General features: G+C 39.2%; 1 protein-coding gene across 1 annotated transcript in view; it reads right to left on the bottom strand.

Annotated features, from left to right (window-relative positions):
• capn5b (calpain 5b) overlaps positions 1–21,072 on the bottom strand; it is an 84,144-nt gene extending 63,072 nt beyond the window's left edge. Inside the window, exons 1-2 of the mRNA XM_022214956.2 lie at positions 20,864–21,072; positions 7,306–7,479 (exon numbers count right to left, since the gene is read on the bottom strand). Of these exons, the coding sequence (XP_022070648.2) occupies positions 7,306–7,470 (165 nt within the window). The 5' untranslated portion in view covers positions 7,471–7,479; positions 20,864–21,072. The remainder of the gene's footprint in view (positions 1–7,305; positions 7,480–20,863) is intronic.
• Between the last annotated feature and the right edge of the window lie 6,751 nt (positions 21,073–27,823).

Raw genomic sequence — 27,823 nt, 5'->3', positions numbered from 1 at the left:
TGCGCTCTCTGAGTGCTTTTCTTGTTTTGTATTAATTTGTACCAATAATCTGCCATAAAGTGCATTTTGGAGAAGATTATTTTCAGCCATAAAGAGCACTTAAGCTCTCAAATGGGGTTTCAGATCATAATTTTTCAAAAATGTAAGTAATGTCAAAGTAAGTAATTTGTACTCTGAAAATAATCCGGCATTAAGTGTCAAAAATGTCCTTCCACTACCACAGCAATCTGTCTGTACTGAAAACATAAAGCACAGATCTCCCTCTTTACTTGTTTTTGTATAAAAAATACATGTCAAGGAGCTCTGTGACTGGATGTCCTTCAATCTTTTTGTAAAACAATTTGAGTTGAAGATGAAAGCTTCCAGAAAAGAAGCTTTCCAATGGAAAAAACTGCAATTAAATAAAAATTATTGAGTCATCCAGTTTCTCTGTTTACTAGATGAGATGCTGTGAACTGTCACTGAGATAAGGTTCTTCTTCATTCTTTTTAATCAGAAAACATCACTGCCATGTTTTTGTGAAGACTGAAAATTCAGAAAGATAAAAACCTGAAGTTCCTTAAGGGGGCTGGAATCCATCCAGGGTGATGATTTACTAGTTTGGATGATTCTGGATCTGCTTTTTTGAAGCTTCTCCTTGCTGCTACACATCAGGCTGCTGCTGACAGCCTTTTAAGAACACTGCTGTAAAAGACATTAAAATTTGTGTCTACATTTGAATATTTATAGAAATCTGTGTGTGAAATCTGCATAAGTGCTCTCCAACACTATATTTCACAATAGTAAATGTCAGGGACTTGTTACACATGGAAAAAATATCACCAAGTGATTATCGAAATAGTTGTGGATTATATAATTAACAAATCAATTAACTGATTAATGGTTGCAGCTCTGCTAGTAGCATCCTATCAGAGTTATATGACTGTAATGTTTATGTGACCTAGAAACATTTAAATGTTTAACCTCACTGCACAGTAGATTGAGTGTTTTCAATGAGCTTTTGGTAGGAACTTCATTAAATTTTGATTGTTCTGAACATTTCATTGTCTCTGAGCCACTCTGGCCCTAAGTAGTTCAATGTTTAAATCCATTATCATGGACTCTCCCCTGAATGAAATACTGCACTGAGTGAATCTTTAATAACCAATGGGAAGAGAGAGAACAAACTCAGAATGCATTTATAGTTTCTATTGGTTTAGAAGTAGTAAGGTAATTAGTGTTTTGTTTTTGGTCAGTTATGTCCAACTTTTTTTGTAATAAGGCTTACCAGTACCAGAACAACACAATGAAAACGAGAAATATTTGTTGGTAAACGCTTAGTACAATGATGAGCTGGCAAATTACAATAGAGTTTATAAAGATACATACAGTACATTTTAAAAGCTCTAAATATTCTTTCAGCTTTTTCTTTTTATTGTTACTCTTGTACAAGCTTCTTTTTTGTATGTCTACATAAAAAATCTTAGTCCGCAAGATTGTAAAGGAGGTCTTCATACTTAAATATATCGAGCTTAAATAACAGCTGAATAGTAGCTTTTGTTTGTTGTAATTTTGGTGTTTTTACTTGTTGAAATAAAGGCGGGAAATTTTGGGAAATGGACTAAAGATGTGACTGGGAAGGAATTAAATGCTCAGTCGACATTAATCAAGTCTGACCATTAGATTGGTTAAGTTCTGAAAACACAGGAGTGTTTACAAGCATCGCTTACTTCTGCAACAAAGACCAGCATTCACCTGCACATATTCATCTTATTTCTGAAAACAGCTATGTCAGCTGGTGATTTCAGCACAAGCATGCATTCTACTGCTTTAGATGGTTTGAAATGTTGCCTGTTGAGCTGTGACACACAAAATGCTGCTTGTGATGTTTAAACTCAACTTTTTGGGCACTGATTTAACAAAACGCAGCCATATAGTCGACTTCTTTGACATGTTTTCAATCAGTTTGAAGCTGATCCCAATTAAATGTTCAGTAAACATTAAACAAGTTTGGTTGGATAAGTTGTGCAAACACGTGTGTTTACAAGTAGTCTGTTATTTCTGCCACCAAAAATGTCTAAACAATGAAAATTTTGTCAGATGTGAGCCTACTGACTAAGCAATCAACCGATAGACCACAGCTCTGTAACATTCTGTACACAGTATGCTATAGTGACAGTCATAGATAAAATCCTTGGTGATCATGTCAAACATTAAGATTTTATAGAATATGTCCTAAAATCTCATGTGTTGGTCCTTAAATTGCTCCTTAAGTCTAATATGTAGAACTGACCGACTTAGATTTAGCAGAAGGGATGCAGTAAACGTGCAAAATTTTAGACACAGTCCAAAATAGACCACACTGAGCTTGTCACGCGTACGAAAACTGATAAAAAGACAACTCATATCTGAAACGGACTTGAGCAAAGCCAGACCTGACCCGCACAGGCCTCGGGGATAATTAGATGCTATCCAAAATGTGGTGGACCTGGACAGACCTAATGTACTGTCAATTTACAGAATCAACTAACCCTCTGAAGCCCACGCAGTTTCTGGGTGCTTCTTGCTACATTTTTACTCACTGTGGGCTCATTTTTCACCACAACAACCCAGACCGTAAGTGGAAAAACCCAAACGAGGTAATTTTTTTGTATATTTATCCTATAAAATTTTTTAAAAATTGCAATCAACATCTGCCTACAGGTTTTATCAACACTGGAAAAAACTTGTAGCTTTGCATTCTATAGATATTTTACTACTTACAGTTGCAATCTGATTCCATATGCAGTTCAGTTTTAAATCACAAAACAGAACTATACAAAGGACTAGTGTGTATTTACTACTTTAAATAAGACATTTGCTTAACATTTTCCTTGCTCTTCACACCTTCTGCAGGCACTGTGCTAGCTAGTTTCACTTAAAACTGCAACGATTAATCGATTGTCAATTAATAAATTAAATGAAGAACTAAGTTAATAACCCACTATTTTAACTGCTAATTTATCAGCTTGAGTAATTTTTTCAAAGTAAAAAAGTAAAACTTTTCAGATTCCAGCTCCATAAATTTGAATATTTTAGGATTTCCTGCCCACTACATGACAGTGAAGTAAGTCTTCTGGTTGTGAGGACTTACTTTGGGAAACACACATTTTCTGACATTTTAGAGACCAAACAACTCATCAGTTAATTGAAACATAACTGTTACCAAATTGATACCAAGTAATGTGAGCAAACAACAACACCACCAGCAAATTTCCAACACTCAGCACCATCAAAGTGGTTCACTATTGGACAATGGAGTAAATTTAGAAGTCAAAGTTCAACTCAGTGCCAGTAAAAAAACAAAACAAGTGAATTTACTCGCCCTCGCTTGAGAAAATCAATGTTAATTCCACTGGAATAACCAGATTCTATGTAAATATTCGAGTATAAACACCTGTAAATGCTGGGCGCCACAGGCAGCGCACCACAACTTCTTTCCAGAACCTTTTTTCAATTAATGATGTATCTCCTCATCTTATCATGTTACTAAAAATAGATACGATTTTAGAAATTTATATTTTAAGGCCCAGTCAGCAATGCTATGCTCCTAGTACACGTGCTTCAACAGAAATCTGTCTGGGCTTCCTAACCTCAGTCAGCAACGGCACAGATCTGGTGAAAATAAACAGGATGCTCCTCCTGCCTTTTTTTCTCCTCTTGACATCTTCCAGTTCTCAGTCTGCATGACTGACATCAGCACAGACCAAAACATATAATCTGTGTGACCCAGTTTCCATGGCAATGCACGCTGGCTGTCGCTGCAGCGGCACACAGGCAGAAGGAGGTTACACCATCCAGAACCACGGCCTACTGTGTGAGGGGGATAACAGTGGCAGGGGACTCAGCTCTCCAAATCCTGAGGCCCTGCATTTGATATCATCTGCCTCCTAAACATGCATATGAGGAGACTAAGGAGTGCAGTGGAGCAGTGACTGATTACTACGGATGTAAGTGGTAAATTATAAATGATTAGGCATGCTGTAGGTCACCAAACTCCTTTCCTGCAAGGACCTTTGGCACCGATGGCTCCATGATGTGAGTCCAGTTTCATAAAGCGACACATTTCTGCAGGGAATCACCTGCGCCTCGCTGGCTGACCAGAGAAGGAGACTTTGTTTACGACAGTATGTTGAGGATTAAATGATTCCGAACGCATGAAAACAAACAGTGCAGTCAGTGGTCAAGTGCCTTGTGTCAGGATGAAATCCAGATCAGACCTTGTAGATGTTCATTTACACACATATTCACCACAGCAATCTGTCATTTTTTTCAGGTTACATAAAAATCAGAGTAAGCTCTACTGCACAGGGCGTGAGTGATGCACCTGAAGCTGTTTAGCAGCTGCCAAAAATGTCACAAGAATCACTTATGCACTTTAGCATTTACAGTTAACAGGGAGCATCAACAGCAATCTGACATCTAATCCACATGTGGGATGATATATGTCGAAAAGGGAATATTTAATAAACAGTGAGCACTGAAGAACAGTTCAAACAGCTAACACTAACACAAAGATAACTTCCGAGTGGATCCAAGCAGTATTCACAAGCATCTGGAAGCATCTACACTTTGTCAGTTCATGCAAATCATGAGCTCAGTGTATATACAGTGTTTGTTTTTCTGAGTTGCATCCAAATCTGGGTCAACCCCGCACTCGTACAGAGTATGTTGTTAACCCACCTGAAGCTGTTCGTCGCTGCCAACAACACCAGAGGAATATTTGTAGTCGAAGAGTTAGCTATGTGGCCGATGCAAAGTGAAATTCTGGCCCGTTTTCACAGAATCTCACACATGCGGCTCCCTCGCCTACACAGATCATTCAGTAGCTGAGCTGATCGGGAATCAGATAAACACTACAACAGCTTGTTACTCCTTCTGTGTGACTGTTGGAATCACTGGAGCTGCTTTTTCAAGTCTTTTAAAGAGTAGTACAGAGAGAAAGGCAGCTGATTTCAGCAGAGTTCTTCCTCAGACTTCTATAGGCATCTTACTAAATTTGGTTTGAACAATCAGATTTCAAATCATCTTGAATGCCACTTGGGCATATTTGTATAGTTTTACTTTTGGACAGCAAAAGATGAATGATAATAATAATACTTAAATAGTGCCTTTCAAAACAATCAACGATGCTTTGGAAAGTAGGCAAAAGATAAATAAAATAGAGAAAGGAACAGATAGAAAAAGGGGTTTTTGAGTTGTAGGCAGTGTTGAAAAGATGTGGCTTTGTGGATTTCTTAAATACGGAGAGTGGATTCTCTGATGCTTTTACAGGAATGCTAAAGGGAAAAAACACTAAACAAAGTGTCTAAGTAGGTAATGGTCACCACATACTGCCAGAATAGCTTCATCTTGGCACTGATTTTCCAAGACTCCGATCCTCTATTGGAGGAGTAGAACACTATTCTTGCAAAAGATTGGTGTTTTGATGATGGCACTGGAGAGCACTGTCTAACATTTTTAAGTCCACAGTTTCCTATGTGTGTTCAGTTGGGTTGAGATCTGATGACTATGAAGACCATAACATATGAATCCCATTATTTTCCTACTCATCAAACCATTCAGTTACCCCTATGGATATTGGATATTGGATATGGATATTGTCATTTTGGAAAAGCCCACTCTCATCAGGATAGAAATCTTTCATTATTCGATGGCACCTCGTTTCCACACAGCTCTGTGTCCATCGACGAATTAACCAGAACTCAATTCATTCCTATGAGAACCTTGATGAGGTTCATGGAGGTTCTCATAGGAATGAATTGCGTTCACGATCTCCGATGAGTTTGGGAAACTCATCTTTCATTTTTTTTTTCTGTCTGGAATTTGCCATGAGTGTGTGAAAATGTTAACGTTGCAGTATATTAGGGAGAGACCGGACTGTATGAATTAGCTAACAGACTGTTTGACTATGTTGACAGTCAAATTGTGTAAATGTGCAATTAAAAAAGAAGCTAGTTTAGCCAGTTTAGCACATGCTAGCTGTGCAACATACAGAAAACACACTACCTCACCAATTGGCTCCATGTGGCAGCAAAACTTCCTTACTTTTTTCTCTCCGTGCATTATTGGTTCTGTTGTAGGGACAGCAATGCTTCATGCACATTATTCCATAAAACTGGAGGGTTGAAACTGATTAGCCTCTCTTGAACGGCTGAATTTTCCATCAGTCCGTAACGAAATGCATTTCCTTGTGTTTAACACCAGGGGAACAATCCGTATATTACACAGATTTACTGACATGGAGCTAAACTACGTGAAAACGAGGCGTTAACAGCTTTGTATTGATTTGCAGTAACTCTTCCCTCTCAGAGGTCGAACTGTGAAAAGCAAAACGCCCCCTTACAGCACAACATAACTACCAGACCCCCTCACTGTCAGGCTAAAGTTCAGGCCTGTAATGTTTTCTTGGTTTACACCACAAAAACACTCGCCCACTTGTTGAGAACATTTTGGAGGATGACTCATCTGTCCAGATCACTTTCCACATCTATGTAGACTAGTGTATGTGGTTTTAGCATTTCTGAGCTCTCAAATGTGTATTTGACTTTACAATGAGGGGATTTTGGACTGCAAGGTTACGATAATATCCCTCTTTATTTTATTGTCAATCGACAGCTGGCAGTCTGATAGTGTCCTGCACTGACTTTTTCAGTCACCTGAACAAGTGTCAAATATGTCAACTTGGAATTCTTACCAATTTCTTTGCCACAGATCTAAATGCAGCGTTTGTGACTGAAGCTCCTGCCATCTGTGCCCCAATGCTGAACTCTCAAAACCCCTTGATACAAAATCAGAATTAACTTGGATGCTAATTATTGAATTCTGTCTTGCAGTGTTCTTTGGTCACATTCCTTGTGTTGCTCCACTCATTTTTTTCAGGTTTTTCCTTCAATTTGTCAATTATATGTATACAATCTGGAGAAGTCGGATCTGGTCACAAGTTATGATGGTGGACGTTTCAGTGTAACTGTTTCTCTACACACGCACACACACACAAAAAAAGAATGTTTATTTGGGTGTACTAAGTTTTCGTGGAACATTTCTTCAATCTATTGCCTAAGTTTTTCATTGTTCAAAAATTAAAGGGCAGGTACTGCATTTATGAGCTTTTGAATGTGTCTTTAATGAGAATTCTGTCAGACAATGGCCAAGTAACTTAAAAACTGCTTATTTAAACTAACTAAATGTAAAATGTCCAGAAACATCTGCCAGCTACCAGCAGCTTCACATCTAAGGTACCTCCATCAATCTCTATCATTTGAAACTTTTCACAAACCAACCTACCCGAGGCCTCTTCCAGACCACACGTCCGATCCTGTTGCCCTGGTAAAACAGCGAGTCGTCGGTGGCAGGGAAGCGGGGGTCCTCAAAGAGCAGGCCACTCTGCAAGCACTGCCTCTTCAGGGTGGAGTACTGCTGCCCCTCGAAGGCCTTCACTGAAGTGAACATCCTGCAGCCCTGGAGGATACAACCAGACGACAAGGACGGACACCAGTCAGACCAGAGCCGTATGCCACGTATCCTCCACACATCACCACACTTATCCTGCTCTTCCATTATTTATTACAAAAAGTAGCATCTCCTGGCATTTCTGAGACCAATTTTCCTTCCTGCACATCTGCTCTTCCACTCAGCCAGTCCGGCAGACTGTAATACCTTTACAGGGAAAGCTCTCAGTGGAAACAGAAAGTCGATGTGTCCTGCTGCCTCGAGCGCAGCCCGGATTCACTGGGTCAAAATGATTAATCTGTCAATTCACTGATATCCTCCAGGGCCTAATTATCACTGATATGTGTTGAAGGAGCCATGCACACATTGATCAGCTGCAGAGGGACTGGTGAGTCAGGGTGGAGGCAAACTAAGAAGAAGCTATTGAAGGGATAATCAATACTGAGACACTGGATAAAAGACAAACCTCTCTACATTTAAGCTTACAATTCATTTTTGCTTCTCCAGCATTCATGACAGTTAATGTTATGACTGATTAAGGTTATCTATACCACAAAGCTGCAATTATAATACATTTAGTGATGATTTAAGCTACAACCCCCCCCCCCAAAAAAAATAAATAAATAAAAAAATTCCATCTTACTTTGACATAACACTGTTGTATACAGTTATTTTGGCTATCATCTTTGAATAAAAATCATTTGACAGTGTGTTTATTCCTACCCAAGACCAATATTTACTCTCTTTTGGTCTCCACCAATTCCTTACACAATTATCGAGCATTTTAGCTCTTAAGATGTTCCATTAAGTTCACCAGCTAAATCCTAAATAGGGATCGGACAACACGGTTTCTTCAAGGCTGATGATTATTAGTATTAATCATTTTTAGTGATACTGATTGATCAAGGAGACTACCAATCAATAAACGTGCGCAGCAAACTAGAAGACAAATCTTTGTAGCAATGCTGTAGATTATTTCTGTTTACATATGTTTAATTAAAAGAGAACTTATTAATATTGTTCTTTTAATGTTTAGACAAGTAACCAATCAGATAGAGTGGTGGGCCAGACATTAATTAAAACTACAGAGTGGTGATCACAGATAGAAAGCGTTAGAACGAGGTAGCAGCATTAGAACCAAAGTAGCACATCTTTAAATTAACTTATCCGAAATCGGTTCGAAAAAAACATTACCTTACCAATAATTAGAAAAATGCCCAATATCGGACGCAATAATTAGCCGGATCAATAATCCTTCTATCCCTATGATTAACTATGCATGTCTGGTGAAAAGTTTGGCTACCTTTCTTCTCAGGTAAAGTCATTTGACGCATTCAATACGAAAACAAAGTCAGATACTGACAAATTAATTACCCAGAAATGCTGACATGTCTGCAGAAATAAACTTATTTGTTTAAAAGACAGAAGCAAAAGAAATGTTGGCTGATGGACAGTTGATTTCTTTAACTAAAATATTAATATCAGCAACAAAACAGCTGATTGTGTTTGAGAAAGTATTGATTCTTGAAGCCTTAAGCAGTTAAAAACTATATTTTACTGTAAAAGATTATTCCTAAGCCCAGTTTCCAGATTGTGCTGAAAAAACATAGCGTCTTATTTTCAAAACATTTGCACAAAAAAGAAAAAAAAGTGAGATTCCATTAGCTTCAGGATTACCAGGTAGACTTTTCACTTTGAATGATTTGAAGACATTCTGTACATGTGTTCTTATATGACTGCTTTAAATCTTCTCACTGTGACGCCCTGGACATTTAAGACACTGTAGTGACTTTTGGCAGGGACTTAATCTTGATTTATGAACCGTGACAGACTGTTTATCACTTCATTTTTATTTAATTAACATGAACAGGGCTCATTAGTTGTATCGGCAGAAAGACGTGACTGTCCGTTCACACCTTCAACACCACAATCAACAAGTCTTTTCATTTCACAAGAACCAAGCAATTAGAAAACCTTGAGATGTGCAGAGTCGATGTTTTTCAGATGTGCAAAATTATTCATGCCTGAACTTTTCATGGTCATCAGTTTCCATACATCCTTTTCTACAGGTGTCACTTGATAATCAATATGTCTGCCAGCACAACTATTGGCACGTTGCCAGAGATTATTACAGGAAGTCAAAGTCACCGAGTGCTTCGACAACATTTCAAACACGGTTATACATGGTACTTGCTGATTAAATACATACTTTATGTTTCTTGGTGGAATTGAGACATACGACATTCATTTTACTACATTTCTCTATTAAGTTGGACATTCTAGTCTATTTTATCTGTCTTAACGCTTCACTTTTACATTATTGTCTAATTTTGCTATTCAGTTTTACAGCTTTTTCTAATGAAGTACCTTTCATTTCAGGTGTCTGAGGTCTGAAAGTTACAAGTTTTTGTCTCATTTCTGCAAATTTCCAATCCCACTGAGGTAAAACTTTCAACAGACCAAAGACAGAAGAAGAGGGAAAAATCACTAGTCTGACAAATCCTCATAATACAGACACTGGAAGTGAAGAGTGTTTTTAAACCTATAAACAACTGTCAAACATTTTTTTTTACAACAAAATGGATTTTGTTGATGCAATTGTTCAAAGTAACCCAATAGAAAGTGCTGAAATATTAAAATTTACTTACTAAAAAAAGCACATGGTCACATTAGCTAACACCAAATGGCACGCGAAATGCATTCATTTATATTTAGTTCATTATAAATAAATGAGACAAAACGATAAACTTTTGACCAAGAGATTGGAATGCTTCCCACACAGTGTTACATATCAATGAACCTGGACATTTGCATTCATGTGATTTATATTTTTCTACCTGTGAAAATCTGATATTTTCTGTCATACTGAAGTTGGAATGTAAATATTTTCATTTTTATGGTACTTAGTTCACAGAAATGGCTAATATCAGATGTTCTTATTTGGTTATTTAGTTTAATCCATTAGCGCCCATCTTGAGATAGTTGCTTGAACACAACTTGGAAATGGGTTTTGTTAAAAAGTCTTGGGATTTTTCCATTTGAAGGAGGAAACTGGAGGTCAAATATACTATAGAGCTTTGTTTCTTCAAGTGACGGCAACACTGAACCTTGTCAATCTCAAAGACAATGTAGATTCCATGGTAAGACAAACCCATAACATACAGATCAATATAAGTGTGCTGTTCAAGATTAACATGGTTGTCGGCTTTATTCTTACGGTAAGACAGAGGTATGTTTTCGACTTTCATGAAAGTTGGTGGACAGGTGGAGAACAGGTAAAGAATACAATGAGGACATTTTGCTTTGGATCCCTATCATGTTCTCTGGTCTTTGTGAGACAGAGCACTGGAGGAGTGTGCTCTGCAAATACACTTTAGAATTCTGTCTTCTAAAAATTATAGAATTTTCCTGTATTGTGATTTAGGACCACATTTAAACTCTGAACATCTATCACCTTCACTGGCATTACCATCTGCAGTAAGAACTTTCATCATCAGCATAACAACAATATCTCTTATTTGTTCAAACATCTAAAACAACCTGAGACTTGTTGCGGTAGTGACGATTAGGGCTGGGCGATACGACGATAGATATCGTCTGGACGATAGAAAATGTCGATCGTTTTATGTGAAGATCCTATCGTTTATATCGCAGTGTCGCAAAACACGCTTTACGGCAGTATTTTACATCACCGACGTGCCTTACGGCAAACCCAGGCACGCGGCCAGTGTTGCCAACTTAGCGACTTTCTCCCTAAACTAGCGACTTTTTTTGTCAAAAGTGACGAGCGACAAATCTAGCTACTTTTTCTGCCGTTTTGGAGACATTGACAGGAAAACTCGGATCATTCTGCAGTTACTGTTTTCAACAAGCAGCAGGTGCTGCTGTGAGCTCCTCCCCGTCCCAAAGCACAGGCTGTCAGGGCAGTAACCCCGCAGCAGTCCCTGTGTCTGATTACCACCAATTTCCACATAACGCGAAAGCGCCGCGCTCTTGAATCGTACTGCGCAGCACTTAGAACCCATTCTCTTCTATCAGACGATTTCCACTGCACGCGCTGCGGAGCGCCAGCGCCACGTCCCTGAGGCGCTGGACATTCGCTTCAGGTCTATTTTCTGTGCCGCTGCTTCAAAACCTCGTAAATTCACTGTCATTGAGAAAGCACCAGACAGGAAATTAAACCGGAACTTTCAAAATAAAACACAATGCACGACCTCTCAGACGTAAATTTTTTCCTATATATTGCTATTAAGTCACCTCCGGAGGCACGAGCATCAGGTCAGCAGAGTCCCAGACACAACACGATGCCATGGACGAAGAGAAGCTGATCACTGAAGTGGAAAAATACAGTATCATTTATGATCCAAAACATCCTTTTTACAAGGATACTGGCATTTATTTTCTGTTTATATCATGTGTTGTTATCGTGTGATATCGCTATTCACACGAGAGCCCCTCCGAGTAGCAGCCCTCCCCCTCCGGACGGCACACCACTGCGCTGCGCTTCCAGTGACTTTTGGAGCAAGACGGTCGCGCTTCGCTCCGCTGCGCGGTGCGGCGCTTTCGCGTTATGTTGAAATTGGGGGCTATGCCGCTGCTCGATCCCAACAACAGACTCGAACACGAGTAACTGTTTTTATCACCTGAAAAATATGCTATATCGTGATGTATATCGTATCGGGATATAAAATAAGCTATATCGGGATATAAAATTTTGGTCATATCGCCCAGCCCTAGAGACGATAACTGTTGTCTTTAAAAAACAAATGTAAAAGTAGCATGGCAGTCTTTTAGTACAACTAACAACTTCTGAGGGACAATGAGCATACAAAGTGACCAACTGTCTGAAACTAGCTGGTTTCTTTTACCTATAAACACAATATTTTCCTAAGTTTAACCGAGTAGGTGTCTGCATTCAGCAGCTCAGATGAACAAAGGAGCACTTATAAAGGTAGTGTGAAAGGCAGCGGCAGCCTGACTTCTCTGGTCATTTAGGTTGAGTTCAAGGGCTTTGTGTTTTAAATTGAACACATTCAAAAAGCCAAAAAAGACAACCAGAGTATAATCCAGCTGCTTGAGGCACTTACACCTTTGTAGGATTCAGCTTTTAACCGACGCTGTGCTTCCACAGGGGAGAGATGTTCAGATGATGTGGGAGGACTCGTTCTTCTGCTGCTTTTCAAACTCCTCTTAAACTCTCAGATGAAATGTTCCTGTGATGTTGTTTGTGTGAGCCGCGCTAAGAACAGGAATGTGCTGAAAGAAAACAGATGGACCGCTGCAGATGCAGCCCATTTACACCTGGGATCCACATGCAATCTGCACCTGAATATCTAATGTGGATGCAGAGAAATGCACGTTTGATGGAGATGCAACTGAATGAACCAGAACACATCTATAGGTGGTCTGACATTAACTATGACCAGACTTTGACCAACAGTGTGACCTCTTTCTTAGAAAGAATATCCCACTGCTGTACCATTACACTCCTATAATGGCAGAATGTCTGTAAAAAAGTCTAAGTTGAAGCAGCAGAACCAGAGATATTTTCTTTCTTGTCTTAACCTGCAGAATGGTCTGACTGCACCTTATTATTATCTGCTATAGGTGAAGCAAAACGTAAAGTAATAAAGCATGCGAGAACACAAAACACAACAAAAATCACTGTATTAGCTAAAATTTCTAGTCCATTCCTGTGTGTACATCTCAGCATAGCGTAGTAATAAAAACTAATGCAGTATGAGTCTCTTAATGTCTCTTTCCTACCAAGCATCACTATCGAATTAAGCATGTTTTAATTGTGCTGAGCAGACCTGCTCACCTTCCTGCAGCACTCAATAACATCCAATATCTAGAGGAAAATGAAGTGAACAGAAAATGGAGAGAAACTACATCAAAAGGACATCAGTAGCAGCATGAAATCTGACTACTGTACCTTTCAGATATCATTAACCTGAAGGCTTTAAGGACTAACTTTCTCTGACATTCAGAGGAATCCAATTCTTTCAGCACACTTGTGACATGCTGAATCCAAACAGACAGAAGAACTGGCTTTGGAGCAGCTAACGAATGTCAGCTTTTACAACTTGATCACAGTAATTATTTACCTGCCTCTCAAAATATTGTTTCATCTCTGTGATCAAATGTGTGAAAGAGTAACAGTCTTCCCCAAAGTAAGACCACTTTAAACATCCTGGTTGGAAAGATCTACAAGTGTAGCTCTCAAATAATGCCCAGTCTACGTTCTTACTATTAACTACAGCCTTCAGTCTGCTCTGTCTCTGGCCTTAATTAAAGAAAATATCCTGTAAGTGCAATTCTGAGGAATTAACAAGCTAGCTGACTCTTGAGCGAGTGATAAAGTAAATTCCTGGGGGGATGAGGAGGTCGCAGTTGGAAGCTAAATCTGACAGATGGCCTGGTGTCTTGGCTCGTGGCTGCATAGGGGAAAACCATGCTGTCATCTGGCCTCTGTGGACTGCCAACAGCATTACCTGCAGAGCAGGAATCCTGAAAAGCTACTGGGCTGTTCACCTGTACGAGAGTAGGAAACACAACAAGCACTGCTGTGAATCCAAGCTGAAAGGTTACTCTTGTGATGGACTTACCTGTATATGCCGACTGTTGCTCAAATATTTCACATGAATTCTAATGTCCTGAATCATCCAATGTCCTTAACATCTGAGACGACCATGGTCCCCATGCCACCGACCAAATTCTGGTGTTATTGCCACAGGGAAAAAAGGACTACTTTAGTATTCTTCCAGGATTAATCCATATTTTTGACAGTGAAAGGAACAGTCTACCACTGAACATATCTGTGTTCTGACAACTTTGAACTGCCCCAATCAACTGGAGACTCCTAGGTTCAACCTTTCAATGCTTGCTGAACATTTACTCTGAGTCTGCTCCAAACTAATATTCTCAACTCTTAATTCTCAACATATTTCTATTTCACGAGCAGTATTTCATCATCATGTGTAATATTATCTCACTAGCTCAGAGTCGTTGCTAGTTTTACTTCTCACTTTTCTGCTGTAGTCTTATTTTAGTTCACTTTTCAGTTATGGATCGTATTTTTCCATTAGGCACTGCATTTATTTCTCATGGTATGTAACGTTCTCTGAGCAAAAACTTTTACAACTAATTTTTTGGGGGATTAACCCTTTAAGCTGCAGTCAATTCCAGCCATTTTCAGTACAAAAAATCACTAATATTCTATTTGTAAATAAAAAATATGACGAGAAGTACAGGGAATATTGGACGCGCATCGCGAGGTGCATTTCCTTGAAAACGACCGATTCGTGGATTTTATACCGACTTCAGGACATGTTTTGGACAAAATAGTTTACTGGCTTGTGTCGTCTGGATGTAAAAGGTTGGATTATGGCCATTTTTTGTGGAATATTTTCATCTGTGTGTAATAATGAACCCGGAAATGTGAGTCGCGCTGTGTGAAGCCGTGTACAGAGAACGGATGGATGGATATTCGTTTCTGTTGGACAAATGTGTTTTTCTCACCCGCTGTGGTAATCACATCTGAAAGTGGTTTATACCGGCGGATTCATGAGAATTTAAGCTTTCCATCGGCGTATAGTGTTTGTATAATCGCGTTTGCAGCCTTCGGACATTCTTGAAATTCCTATGCAAATTAGTAAGTGTACCACCGGCGGGACACCGAAGCGCACTGAAGCGCAAAGGGTTAATAAACTTGTATCTCATCTACGATTGCACCCGCCGAAATTCTCATTAGTTGTAAAATTACCATTGTTATTGTCATTAGGAGATTAATGAAGGCTACTGATGTACTTACTTTAGCTCCACCCTACAAGTACACAGGATTGGTTTGTTACTTCTTCTACATAAGAAACTCTGTCATCAGTATACTGCTGTTTCAAGACTAAAACGCTCAGTTATGGTACCGACCGCTTAGTTTGCTCATGACATGCAGCATATAAGAAACACCATATGGGCAAGTTATAAGTTAAGGAAAAAATTGGATTTTCAGTGTAGGGGGTCTTTACAGTATGTCTACATTTCTGAGCTGAATGATGTCACCTCAGACAGAGAGCCAGTACATCACGTGAGATCTGACGACAAGATGTCATGTCAGTCTGATGGCATTAGTGCTTCCTAAAACCTGCAAAAAGCGAAGCTGCTGCCGGAGCACCCGTATAGCTCATCGGGTTAAGCGGGCGACGCAGCGGCCCGGGTTCGATTCCTGCCCGTGGCCCTTTGCTGCATGTCTTCCCCCTACTCTTCTCCCCCGTTTCCTGTCAGTCTTTACTGCAACTATCACAATAAGAAAGGGCAAAAAGAAATTTTTTTTTTTTTTTTTAAAAGCGAAGCTGCACATTTCTCACCAGTGTATTAGTGGCAACAGACGCTATAATGTGGAAAAAAAATGCTGCTGGACTATAGACCAATGTTTGGGAAGATGTGATTTAAGACCTCAGCTCTCCTACACGCGGAGAAACAAAGCAGATGGGAGGATGTTTTATGGAAACTCGATGAAAACTGCCCACACTACAGGGAGACTGGGACTGTAACAAACCAGTCGATGTAGGAAAGATTCTGTTAGACATAAAGGGGCTAAATTGGTCCATTTCTTTGTCTTTTCTGAAATAATAAAGACAGAGGGGAGACAAGATAGCTGGGTACCTGCAGATGTTGGCATTCCCATCATGCAATGGAGGCTGCATGCTAAAAGAATGATGGTACTTCATTACTAATGGACCATGGAGGATTATGCTTAAAGAAAAGTGTGATGGGAGGGAACCTGAATGGAGAAACAAGACAAAAACACGATAAATAATCTGTTGCTGAGAGGAAACGTACAGAGGAGGAAGAGTTCTGCCGAGGACAAAATGACAGTTAAAGAATTCATGGCTGACAGATGATGCGGTCCCCTCCAAACAATGGAGTCATGATTCAGAAAACGACAGCTCTTGCAGTGAAGAGAGGTGAAAAGCTGGAGGGAAAAGTCAATCAATAATCAGTACTCTTAGGAATGAGCAGCACACAACAAAGTGCCCCTTTCCAACAGACAGGAACACTGTGGGCATAATAGTAGAGCGACTAATGCAGTGTTTCTAGCAGTGTGCATTAATCATCGGCTACTCTGTGACTCCAAAGTGTTGATGTAGGACGACAAATAATTCATAATGCCTGCTTTCTCCTCTTTTCTGACAGTGAGCGAGGCTTGTCCACTCGCGTTCCCCTGCTTGTTTACTCAACAGTATTAGAAGCCTGTCATCCTGTGAGGTTAGAGACTTTGGCGGGGAGGCTGCGGCACTGCGAATAAGCCAATCACAGTCCCAAACTTGTCTGTGATCTTTTCTCTAATTGAACAACACACATGATCAAATGGCTGAATATGAGCATCGGTCCAGACTGCAAATTGCCCTTGCTTCATTCTGCTACTGAGCTTGCTGAGCAGGAGTAGCTGCTGGTCAGCAGATGTCAACATTCATCTCTTTCAAGCGGCGCTGCCTGGCACTTGGCTGAAGGATCTGAGTATTGATAAAGGTACAGCGGCACAATTTTGAAATATATACCTGCTAAACTCATTAAGTGGGTGGTCGAGCTAAAAAAATATATCAGACTAGAAACGCTTCATTTCAATTGATATCAATATGAACGAAAATTTGAAATGATGGCCGATTTGGAATAAGGAGCAGAAAGGTTTAAGGGTTTAATTCTGAACCACCTCACTTTGATTTAAGCACTTCAGCCTTTTTATCAAAGTACTTACACTACAGGACAAACATTGGGATGCAACTTCAAGTTTCTGTTCACAATGTCTTTCTTAAAAACCACAATGAATTCTATGGATTTTGAGACGTATCTACTGCACGATCAGACTTTCTTGTCATTGATGTGCACCATTTTCCTCAATTTACCTTTAGGTATAGATTGAAGTTACCTGACAATTGCTGAATAAATGTTAACAAAATAAAGGAAGGGCTTAGTTTTAGAGTTGAGACAAACTGCAATAGTCACAACTTAAAGAACAAATCACATAGGGTTCTTCTTCACCTGAATTCAGTGCATCTCTTAGAGGCAACATATAAATAAAATTGTGATGAAAACACCTAACTTGCTGACCATCTTTTTACTGATAGAGACTCAAATCTACAATGTTCCATAAACACCTCACATGTGGGCTCCAGTAGATGCTAACTAGGCAGCTGTGCACAGAGAAGCCTCTAGTCTTCCCAGTCAGTTACTACAGACGGGTGTGACCAAAAATGAGCTTGAAAGAAGTGAAATAAAGCGCCATAATGTCAAACTTAATGATTTGATCTAGTCATCAGTTTCCTCCAAAGATTCTCGATGAGATTCAGATCTCAACTTTGGCCAAGTCACTTCAAAATCTTGATATTGCTTTCTTTTAAACATTTCTCGACAGCGTTTAGCTTTATGTTTGAGATCATTGTTTTGTTGGGAGTTCTGATGCCACCCAAGGACAAGTTTTTCTGCAGACTGACTGCTGTTTTTCTTCAGAATCTTAATTTTGCCCTCTTTTCTAATGGTGGCACTGACTTTGAGAAGGTTGACTGCCCAATGAAATGGCTGAAAAACACGCCGAAAGGATCACATTGCCATCATATGTGACTGTGAGGATGGCATTCTTGAGGATGAATGCTTCTCCTTTCTTTCACTGATTAAACGTAAAGTCTTTGTGTACAAAAAAAATCCACCTTTCTCAGTTGATCACAGAACTGATTAACTAAAGCATCCATCTTTGGCCTGGTGAGCTTTTGCAAAGGCTTAGTAGACTTTTGTGTGCCTGTTTTGGAGATGCAGAGTCTTTTCTGGTCAGCATCCTTGAACACCAGCATTGTTCAGTGTCTACTGGAGTGTCTAAGTGAGATGTTGGCACCAGAATTGCTAATCAGGATGTGCTCAGTGGTCACTTTTGGCTTCCTACTACACCATTTGAGATTTTTTCACAGGGTAGATGTCCCGATGTTTAGTTTATTAGGCGACGCACTGTGGCCACTGGCACTTGAAAACACTTATTTATGGTTTTCCCATATACAAGTCTTCCCCAGTCTTGTGAACAGGTACAATAAGCAACCGGACATCTTCTTCTGACGTGTAATCACCTAGTAACTGATGAAAGAACCACTGCATCAGTTGCTCTGAGTTTGTACTGCATTACGAATTAGATTTTTCAAAATGCTATATAAGATTATGCTACCGAGACAATTTTTAGTGAAAACATAAAACAAAAAAAGTAGAAATTCATCATTGACACCTCCACCACAATGTTTGACTATCATTTGCCACTTGTTGATGTCATTTCCAGCCAGAAGAAACCTATTATTCCAATAAAATGTCACAGTTTTAACACAGGTATGAATAATAACGGACTAAGTACCACGGACAGCTCCTGAAACTGAATGGGGATCGCCCTGAGCAACAAACCCTGTTTCTGAACGGTAAACTGGTCACAAAAACATCCATCTACTCGTATCTAGCGAGCCAGTATCACTGGACAATGATGTACCAGCCTGCACTTGTAATTTTCTCTGCAAACTCCCTGGTATCACAGAGAGAGCCTGTTACTTTAACCGTGTTGTTCTGGGTATAATGTGGTCGTGTTGTAACTCGTGACTTAAGGCTACTCTCTGAAGAGATCATTTCAATACTGATGCACGACGCAGGGCTGAATCTGCGAGCTTCATTATCTTTAGACCGACAGCAACTTACTCTCGAAATGCAAAAAAAAAAAACTGGGGATAAACAAATGTATGTGCAGCAGGTATTTCAGCCTGAATATTACATGCATGTGCACATTTGAAGGAATATTAGTGATTTGTTGTCAAGAAAAAATCACATTTTTCCCAAGTAAGTGTCCACATAACTAATGCACAGAGCGGGAAGCAGCGTTGGGGTTGTGGTAATATTGTGGTCAGAGATCAAGGCCGAGTGTCTCCGCGTGTTGGTGGTGTTGGGGGGGAGTGACTGATTGAGTCTGCTTCTGCTGACAGACTGATTATACTCAGAAGTGAACAGGGAGCAGTAATGCACCAGTATACCACGAAGAGAGAGAGAGAGAGAGATGGAGATGGAGTGGGAGAAAGAAAGGAGAGAGAGATGGAAGGAGGGAGGGGTGCGTCAGACCATCCTTCATCCACCACCACCCCCATCCACCCTCTCCTGCATCAGGGAGGAGGGCTATCCCAGCTTCCCATCCTCCCAGCATCGTGATCTCCTCTCTGCAGTATCTCCTCCTGATGCCAGCTACAGTAGGCTTGGCCCTGACACACGACACTTGCACTCCAAAAGTCCACTCCGGTTTAATTTTTCACTTTTAACTGCCGCGATTACCAAAAATCAAGTTCTAAATATTCAATTTTTATTTATTTATTTTTGCTCATAACACAATATTGGAGTTATCTTCAAATAAATAAGTAGTAAGTATATTTATGTTGTGATTTAATTACTTCTTTACCTATTTCTAACAAATAAATATTGTCAAATTTGCATACATTCAGCAGCCACTATATGGTTTTGACTTTTTAATCTCACATAAAGTAGATAAATGTTCACGCATATTTGGGCAGATATTGATAGTAAACAACATTTCTGTGCCGATTTTAGCCTCAGTTTAACTCCACTTTAGGCAAATTATTCCCAATAAGCAGTTTCACTCGTGGGCATTCACTATTAATGTGCCTTCATTTCCCCCTTGGTACTCTGCAGAACAATATACTTGTGAAATTATTAATTTATTGCTCCCCATGCAGAGGAAAACAAGCTCCACAGCATCACATGGAAAGTCCCCCTTTTGGTATCAGCTGACAGCTAAACTTACAAAGCCTTTAATTTTTCAGATGAAGCCATTACTGATGACTGATATTACTATTTAGCTTGATGTTATATTTTCTCAGCTCTGGCTCCCATGTACAGCAACTGTGGTTTTATCTTTGCTGGAATTATGAAAACAAAATGTGAAACAGTACAAACCCCACCTTGCCAAACCTATTTGATGTACAGTAGGGGAGATGAACTCCAGCACAGCAGCAGAGGAACACAACAAAGCAGGAGCTGCGGCTGGGATATCTCAGATGGATGATATATATGCCGCTATTTTTGCGCAAACTAAAACGCACAGCTCATCTCGCACCGGTGCAGTACGGCGGTTTGATAAATATCCCCTCTCACCCCCACCCTCACCTCCCGTTATCTGCTCAGCAAACCCGGCGACCGACGCCGTATAAATCAGACGGTAAGTAAGTAATAGGATCTGGGATCTCCAGAGATTTAACCCGCCGCTTCGTGCGCCTCTCCCACCGCCGCCTCTCCATCTCCAGCGAGCCCGTCTAAATGCACCTGCCCGCCCGGGAAAGGCAGCGGCAACCGGTTTCCACAGCGCCGTTACCTGAACCGAGGCCTCTCCCGTGGCAACGTGGGTCTCTCTCGGGTCCTCCTCCGGGGGCGGGGGTGGGGGGGTCCAGCCTGGTCCGGCTCTCTCTCTCTCTCCGGGGGCTGCTGGGATTCCTCTCCACGCTCTCCCTGGTCCTCTGGCGGAGCTCCTCTCTCTCCTCCTCTCTCCTCCTCTCCTCACCCACAGAGTCAAGCTGCCGCAGCACAACACGGAGACACCGCCTCCTGGTTTCACAATAAACCAACCATCAGCGTCAAATTCAGTTCACTGGGAACACCTTAGACAGATGGTCATTATATCAGCATGACAGCAGACGAGGACAGAGATGCAAGATTAATCCTTATGTTGCATACATACAACACCATATGCTGCAGGAGTAAAAATAACTGAGAAGATATATATATATATATATACATACAGCGCCCTCCAATTACTGGCACCCCGGTTAAGATAAGTTGAAAACCTTGAATTCAGTTTTTATTGCAGAAGCATACTCTCACACTGACAGTTGTGGAAAAAATGTATCATAGGAGAAGGTTAGGTGCTGTTTTGTTGGCAAAAGGAGGTTGTACAAAGTGTTAACATCAGGGGTGCTAATAATTGAGGCACACATGATTTGATGTAAAAGAATTTCTTAATGTGTGATTTTTTTCCCCACTGAATAAATGCACTTGAATTAAAGGTTGGATTTTCCTCTTTTTTTTCATTGTGATCCTGTATTATTTAGAAAAAAAAAGGAATTTATTAGAAGCAAAAGAATGCATCTTAGCCAGGGGTGCCAATAATTATGGAGGGCGCTGTATACATACACACATATATTCATGCATGCTCTCTCTCTCACATATATTTTTTCATCTGTCATCTTGACGGAGTCCAAGAGTCCTCCTCACTCCTTCATTCACATCAGCATCACGTAAGACCTGACAGAAATTAAAACGTTAATAGGCGAAGAAAGAGATGTTTGTCCCAACCTGCATTTTCTTTGTGCATCATGGGATAATAAATCTCTAGTATGACATACTTCTTGAAAGGAAATATTTTTCTCCACGTAGCTCTCTGACCAGTGCACCCTCTTACTGTATGTGACAAAGTGGAGAGCAGAGGCTGGCCCATGTGGTCTGATCCAACAGAACAGCTACTGTTGCTCAGATTGCTGAAAAAGTTCATGCTGGTTCTGATGAAGAGCCATCAGAATACACAGAGCATACTCAGCTTGTTGCGCCCATGCTGGCCTCTGAGCACCGGTGAAAGACCGATAATGGACATGTGGACATCAGAACTGAACCACGAAGCAATGGAAGAAGGTGGCGTGGTCTGATGAATGATGTTTTCTTTTACATCATGTAAATGTCCGGCTGTGTCTCTTACCTGGGGAATACATGGCACCAGGATGCTTGATGCTTTGGCAACGTTCTGGGAAACCTTGGGTCTACTTTGACTCGTACCACCTACCTAAGTGATGTTGCAGATCACGTACACCCTTTCATGGCAATGATATTTCCTGATGGCTGTGGCCTCTTTCAGCATAATATTCCGTGCCACAAAGCAAAAACGGTTCATGAATGGTTTGAGGAGCACAACAACCAGTTTGAGGTGTTGACTTGGCCTTCAAATTCCCCAGATTTCAATCCAATCCTGCACCTTTGGGATGTACGGGACAAACAAGTCCGATCCATGGAGGCCCCACCTCACATCTTCCAGGAATTAAAGGATCTGCTGCTAACATCTTGGTTCCAGACACTACAGAACACCTTCGGGTCTGGTGAGTCCATGCCTTGATGGGTCACCAATGGCATATTTGACACGTGGTCATAAAGTTATTCCTGATTGGTGTAAATATAAATGTAAAATCCAACAAAAAAGGTCACAATAGCTAAGTAACAAGCAAATGAAATTCAGCTGAAAACACATTTAGGATTGTACTTCATCTCAGAAATCAGAGAAGCTTTATAAAGCTGAATAAAGGATTGTAACTTTGAAACATACATTTATAGACCAGACTTGTGAAAAATATCTATTTTTGGAGGGTTGTCTGTGTAGATTATCAGTCATTTAGGTCATGTGAATCCATAGAGTGTCGGTAGAAGGTGACTGGACTTCTCTATTTGGTTCTTGAAGATGTATCACAGCTATAGCTTCACAGTACATTAAATGGTCTTGGATTATTCTTGTAATAAAACTCACTATCTTCGTTTTCCTTTCTGCTCTGTGTTGATGTTTTTGTGCAGTTGAATACATTTTTAAGTGATTTTAAGTGTTTTAACAACCTTTAACAAGTGGAATCTGACAGGGTGACAGGTGAAACATCTCCAACGACAAAAAAAGATGAGTCCAGTTGCCTTCTACCGTAACGCTTAGAAGTAACATAACCTGGATGACTGCAAATAACCCAAACCAAAAAAAGGTGTATATTTTTGTACAAATTAAGGTTTATGTTTTGAAAGATGAGGAATATGCCAATATCTGTTCAAAACACACTCAAGGTAGGATTTATTCTGCACACAGTGCTGTAAAAATCACAAGAAACTGAATTCTGTAAATAATACAAGGAGAAGTAGAACAAAACATCCTCAATGTCACCGTTTCTGTTTTTCTCAGTATGTCTTCTATGGTTTCTGTATTACAAAAGCTGCATTTCTTTCTGACTTTAAGACAGAACATGGAAAATAATTTAATGCATCTGTGCTTATTAGTAAATATAAAGAAAGACCCTTGACACAATATTACTAGTAAAATGGTTTTTGTTGTCCATGATATGACAAGTTTCATCCATTTCACAAACATAATCTTTCTTCACTTTTTTAAGTGAAGAAAGATTCACTAGTCAAAGAGGGTAGTAAGTTCCTTCATTTTGATGCAGGAAGTGGTATCATAAACAGTTTTTTTCATCAAATATCCTTTAATTTTTTCTCAATGAAGTTGTCACTAGGTCGCAGTGTCATGCCTTTCCCGTTAAGCATTTGATATGAATGGTAAAGTGATACAAAATAGTGCAATTAGATTTTTTTTTGCCCCAATATTTAAAGCAATAATAACTTGATATTTTTAAGCACAACGGAGATGTATGTGCACCATCTTACCACTAAATGGTGAGGTTATTAATTGGGTCTGGCTTTGAAAACAACCAAAAATTTTAGCATGTGTACACAGGTTATGGGTCATCTAAAATCACTTTGAAATGCACTAAGCTGTGCCAAACGTGCATTTCTACTTCAGTTAATTGATTAAGTCTCCCTATCAATAGTTTTACTTGAGTAGTTGACTCTCATCATATCTGGGACGTGAGTTAGCTTGATTTGCTTGTCCATGCTGTAATGTTACTGTTAATTTCCTTAATTTCAGCTGTTAACAGCGAAAAAGCTTAAATAAATCTTTTAGATGTTACCTGCTATGCAACTAAAGGCTGCTAAAATTAGCACCGAGCTTACTGACGCGCTAGTAGCATTTAGCAGCTAACGTTAGCAGCTAAAGCGTCCAATGTTTTCTTTGGCAGTTCACAAAGTCGGAGCAAAAAAGCGGAATTAATATTGGACTTACGTTTTCCAGGAGACCAGAAGCACAACTGTAACTTAATTTCGATGGTGGTGAGTGTCTGTTCCGTGTGTAAACGAGAAGAGAAATGTTCGCCAACACGTTTAACTGCAGCTCGTTTGATGCTAACAGGTGCCAGGAACTGATTGCACTTTTCTTGTTACAACTGTATACACATTTACGTCTGATTTTATCTGAGTCCAAAAGTCATAACATACAAATACATGTACCTTTATGTTCGTGGCTAAAGCAGAAATGTGTTTTTGTTAAACTTGAATGTACTATAAACGAATACTGTAGCATTGTTTGTGTGGTTTAGGTTATGTGTGTTTAGTATGTTTATTATCCTTGTCTAGACGGATACTGGCAAACTCGTGCGTATGCAAACTCGTGTGTATTGAGTGAATGTAAAATCAGTGTTTTATTATTTATTTATGGTGATCAAACATGGATTTATAAACCACTGGCAGTTGCTGAATTGTCGTCCCTAACCCTAACCCTTGCATACCCACAAGTTTGAATACGCACGAGTTGACCAGGTACTGTTTAAGACTGTCATTAACATAATTTGTGGATGGGTTTTATGTTAGAAATAATGAATTATGACTTACCTGCAATTATCCTACAAGATATAATCTTTAAAATGTAACCCCTGATAATAAGGTCAAGTCATTTCAATATATTAGTAATATTCAGTCACAATATATGAAGATGCAATCCCTTTTGGCAGATGGAAAACTGCATCATAGGAGTTGAAGTGGGCCTTTAAAGCTACATAACAAGTAAAAAATCCACCTGATGTTTGTTGGCCAATATTGTTGGCTGGTCTTGAGCCATCATAGATATATTGTTACCTACATGTTTGCTGTCCAATATGTGCTGATAGGAAAACTTTTTTCCTCTACAGAACATAAAGCAGAAAAATATCCCAAATATCACAATTATCATTTCAGCCGTAGTTAAAATAAATGACGAATGGGTCGTAATCTAAGGCATAGAGAAGGCAAATACATAAGGACTGATGCAAAGAGATCATTTCTTTGTTTTTTGCATATGGGAATTACGTTAAAGTCTAATTTCCAAATATAAACAAGGATATTCTACATTTCAAACATTTGCAGCATAAACCTCAGAATCAATACTTTAATGTTTATAATTTTTAATGCACTACATCATGCACATTATGACTGATCCATATAAAAGCAGCTGCATGCAAGTACAGTATAAACTGAGCAATAACAAGAAGTGTTCCATCAGTTTTGTTTTATTTTGTTTTGTTCTTGTTTTTTGTCAAATTCCCATTTTCTGGTGCCTCTCAGTGGCCAAAAAATTTTTGGTTTAAGTATAAAAAAAGAGGCAAGTGGTTAATTTGTATTTTGGACCTTAATGCCGATGATTTTAAACACACATATTTAGTTTGGTGCTGAAGGATATCCATATTACACTTTAATTTATGTATTGATTTATTTGTTCATTCACTCATTCATTTGGGGTCCAGAATTTCAAAATGTTTTGGCTGTTAAAGGTGTGTTGAAAATTTTAACTCCTCTCTTTTAATGACACTATTTGAAACAGTCCTCTATCCCTTTTATTTTGACAGTACCAAGAGGAATTCCTACATTTCCCTCACGACTGTGGTCGTCGCTTCAGCCGCAGTGCGCATGCGCTCAGCTAACAGGCCTGCCGTAATCCCCTTTGTCACAAATAACAAGAGGATGCAATATGCTGTAATTAAGAAAAAACTATCCGCCTAATTACAGCCTTTTGCGTCTGTTTCTTCCTGCTGGATGCAACACCTGAGAATACAGAGCTGAAAAATAATCCCAGTCAGGTTTGTTTTTATATTTCTGCTGAGAAATAAAAAAAAATAACGTATAGCAAAAACAAGACTCAGTGAGAGCATAGCACAACTAAATCTGTCTCCACTGCCAGAAAGCAAAAGCTTCACTAAATTTTATTTCATATAATATTTCTGACCTACAATCTGAAAGTAAATGTCGATATTGTGATTGTTTCTTGGCCTTACAGTACTTTTAATACAACTGTGTATTTATATAACAAATGTGACACAAAGTCCAAAGAAAATAATTTACTTTAAAACCAAAATATTATGCTGTAACCCCTGAATTATAAATTTCAGTTGAGCAATAGTTTAAATTTACTTAATATATCAAAAGTGATCAAAAATAGTACATGTCAAGGTTATCTTACTGCATTAGTCCATTATTATGGCATCTATAGTAAGAATAATAATTCCACAGCGCTGGATATCCCTAGATAACAAAGCTTCTTCATTTACCTGACATTTTTGTGCACTTGCTACTTGTTCTGCATTTCTTTGTTGAAGCTCTGGCTCCATCTGCTGTTCAGCCGCCACAATTTAAATGTTGCTTCTTGTTACATGGCAGTATGAATCCTAGGATTATGGTGCAGCTTAGAAATATCACTGCAGATGTGCAAAAGTTTACAAAATACAATTTTAATTGAGGTTTGATTCAAGTAAATATGTTTTTCTGCGCTGACATACATTAGTTTGAGTGATTACCGGCTAAACTAGCAGATATTCATGGTCTTTAGACGATGAGTGCCATTCATTTTCGAGATTCCAAAGCTGTGAAATGACATTGTTTTAGAAAATTGCCAAAAATAAACTATGTGCTCAGGCGAGATCCTTTAAAAACTAAAAAATTCTGCACTCCTCAGCTCAACTTAAAAGTCATGACTGACTCCTCTGCAACCCACAGACAGGTGACAAAATAATATAAATGATTAAATATCTATAGCACACAGTAATTGTTTACAGTATTGTAGGCATGTGGAAAAACACACGATTTAATTTTTAAAGATTTTTTTCTTAAATTTTTCTAAAATAAAGAAAATCAACTTTCAGCTTTCTTCTTCCTTTTTTTTGTAAATGTATGGCATTATAACTTGGCCATAATACACAACATGCATTTTTGAATTCTTCTAGTCATGTTTGTTGTTTCCATAGAGGTACAGGACTTCATATTGCAGAGAAAAAATGAGTACACAGTGAGTAAAAAGGTGGTGGGAGCAAAAAAACTGCTTAAGGTTCAGAGGGTTAAAATATTCAGTACTTAGATGATCACATCATATACTATAAATTAGCTTTATATTAATGATGAATCGACCAAAACAGTGTTTGTTAGCATAAATGTCAATAAGTTTGCTGGCACTCATAAGTGGAGGCTGAAGTATAGCCAGACAATGGATCGCAAAATAGTACAGGATCCGCTTACAAATGTATTAAATATTTATATCATCCTTTTAAATGGGCTACAGTAAAACGTTTGTGGCGGTAAAACCATGTGGCCAGTGATACTTTGAGAGAATAAAACAATTGGTAGCTGTTCAGTAACTCACACAGCAGGTCTCCTTATGCTTGGCTGAAGATTTGAGCAT

This window comes from Acanthochromis polyacanthus, chromosome 17 (genome assembly GCF_021347895.1).
Source record: "Acanthochromis polyacanthus isolate Apoly-LR-REF ecotype Palm Island chromosome 17, KAUST_Apoly_ChrSc, whole genome shotgun sequence".
Lineage (NCBI taxonomy): Eukaryota > Metazoa > Chordata > Actinopteri > Pomacentridae > Acanthochromis > Acanthochromis polyacanthus.
Note: the sequence above shows the minus strand (reverse complement) of the source record. Positions and strands in the feature narration are given on the sequence as shown.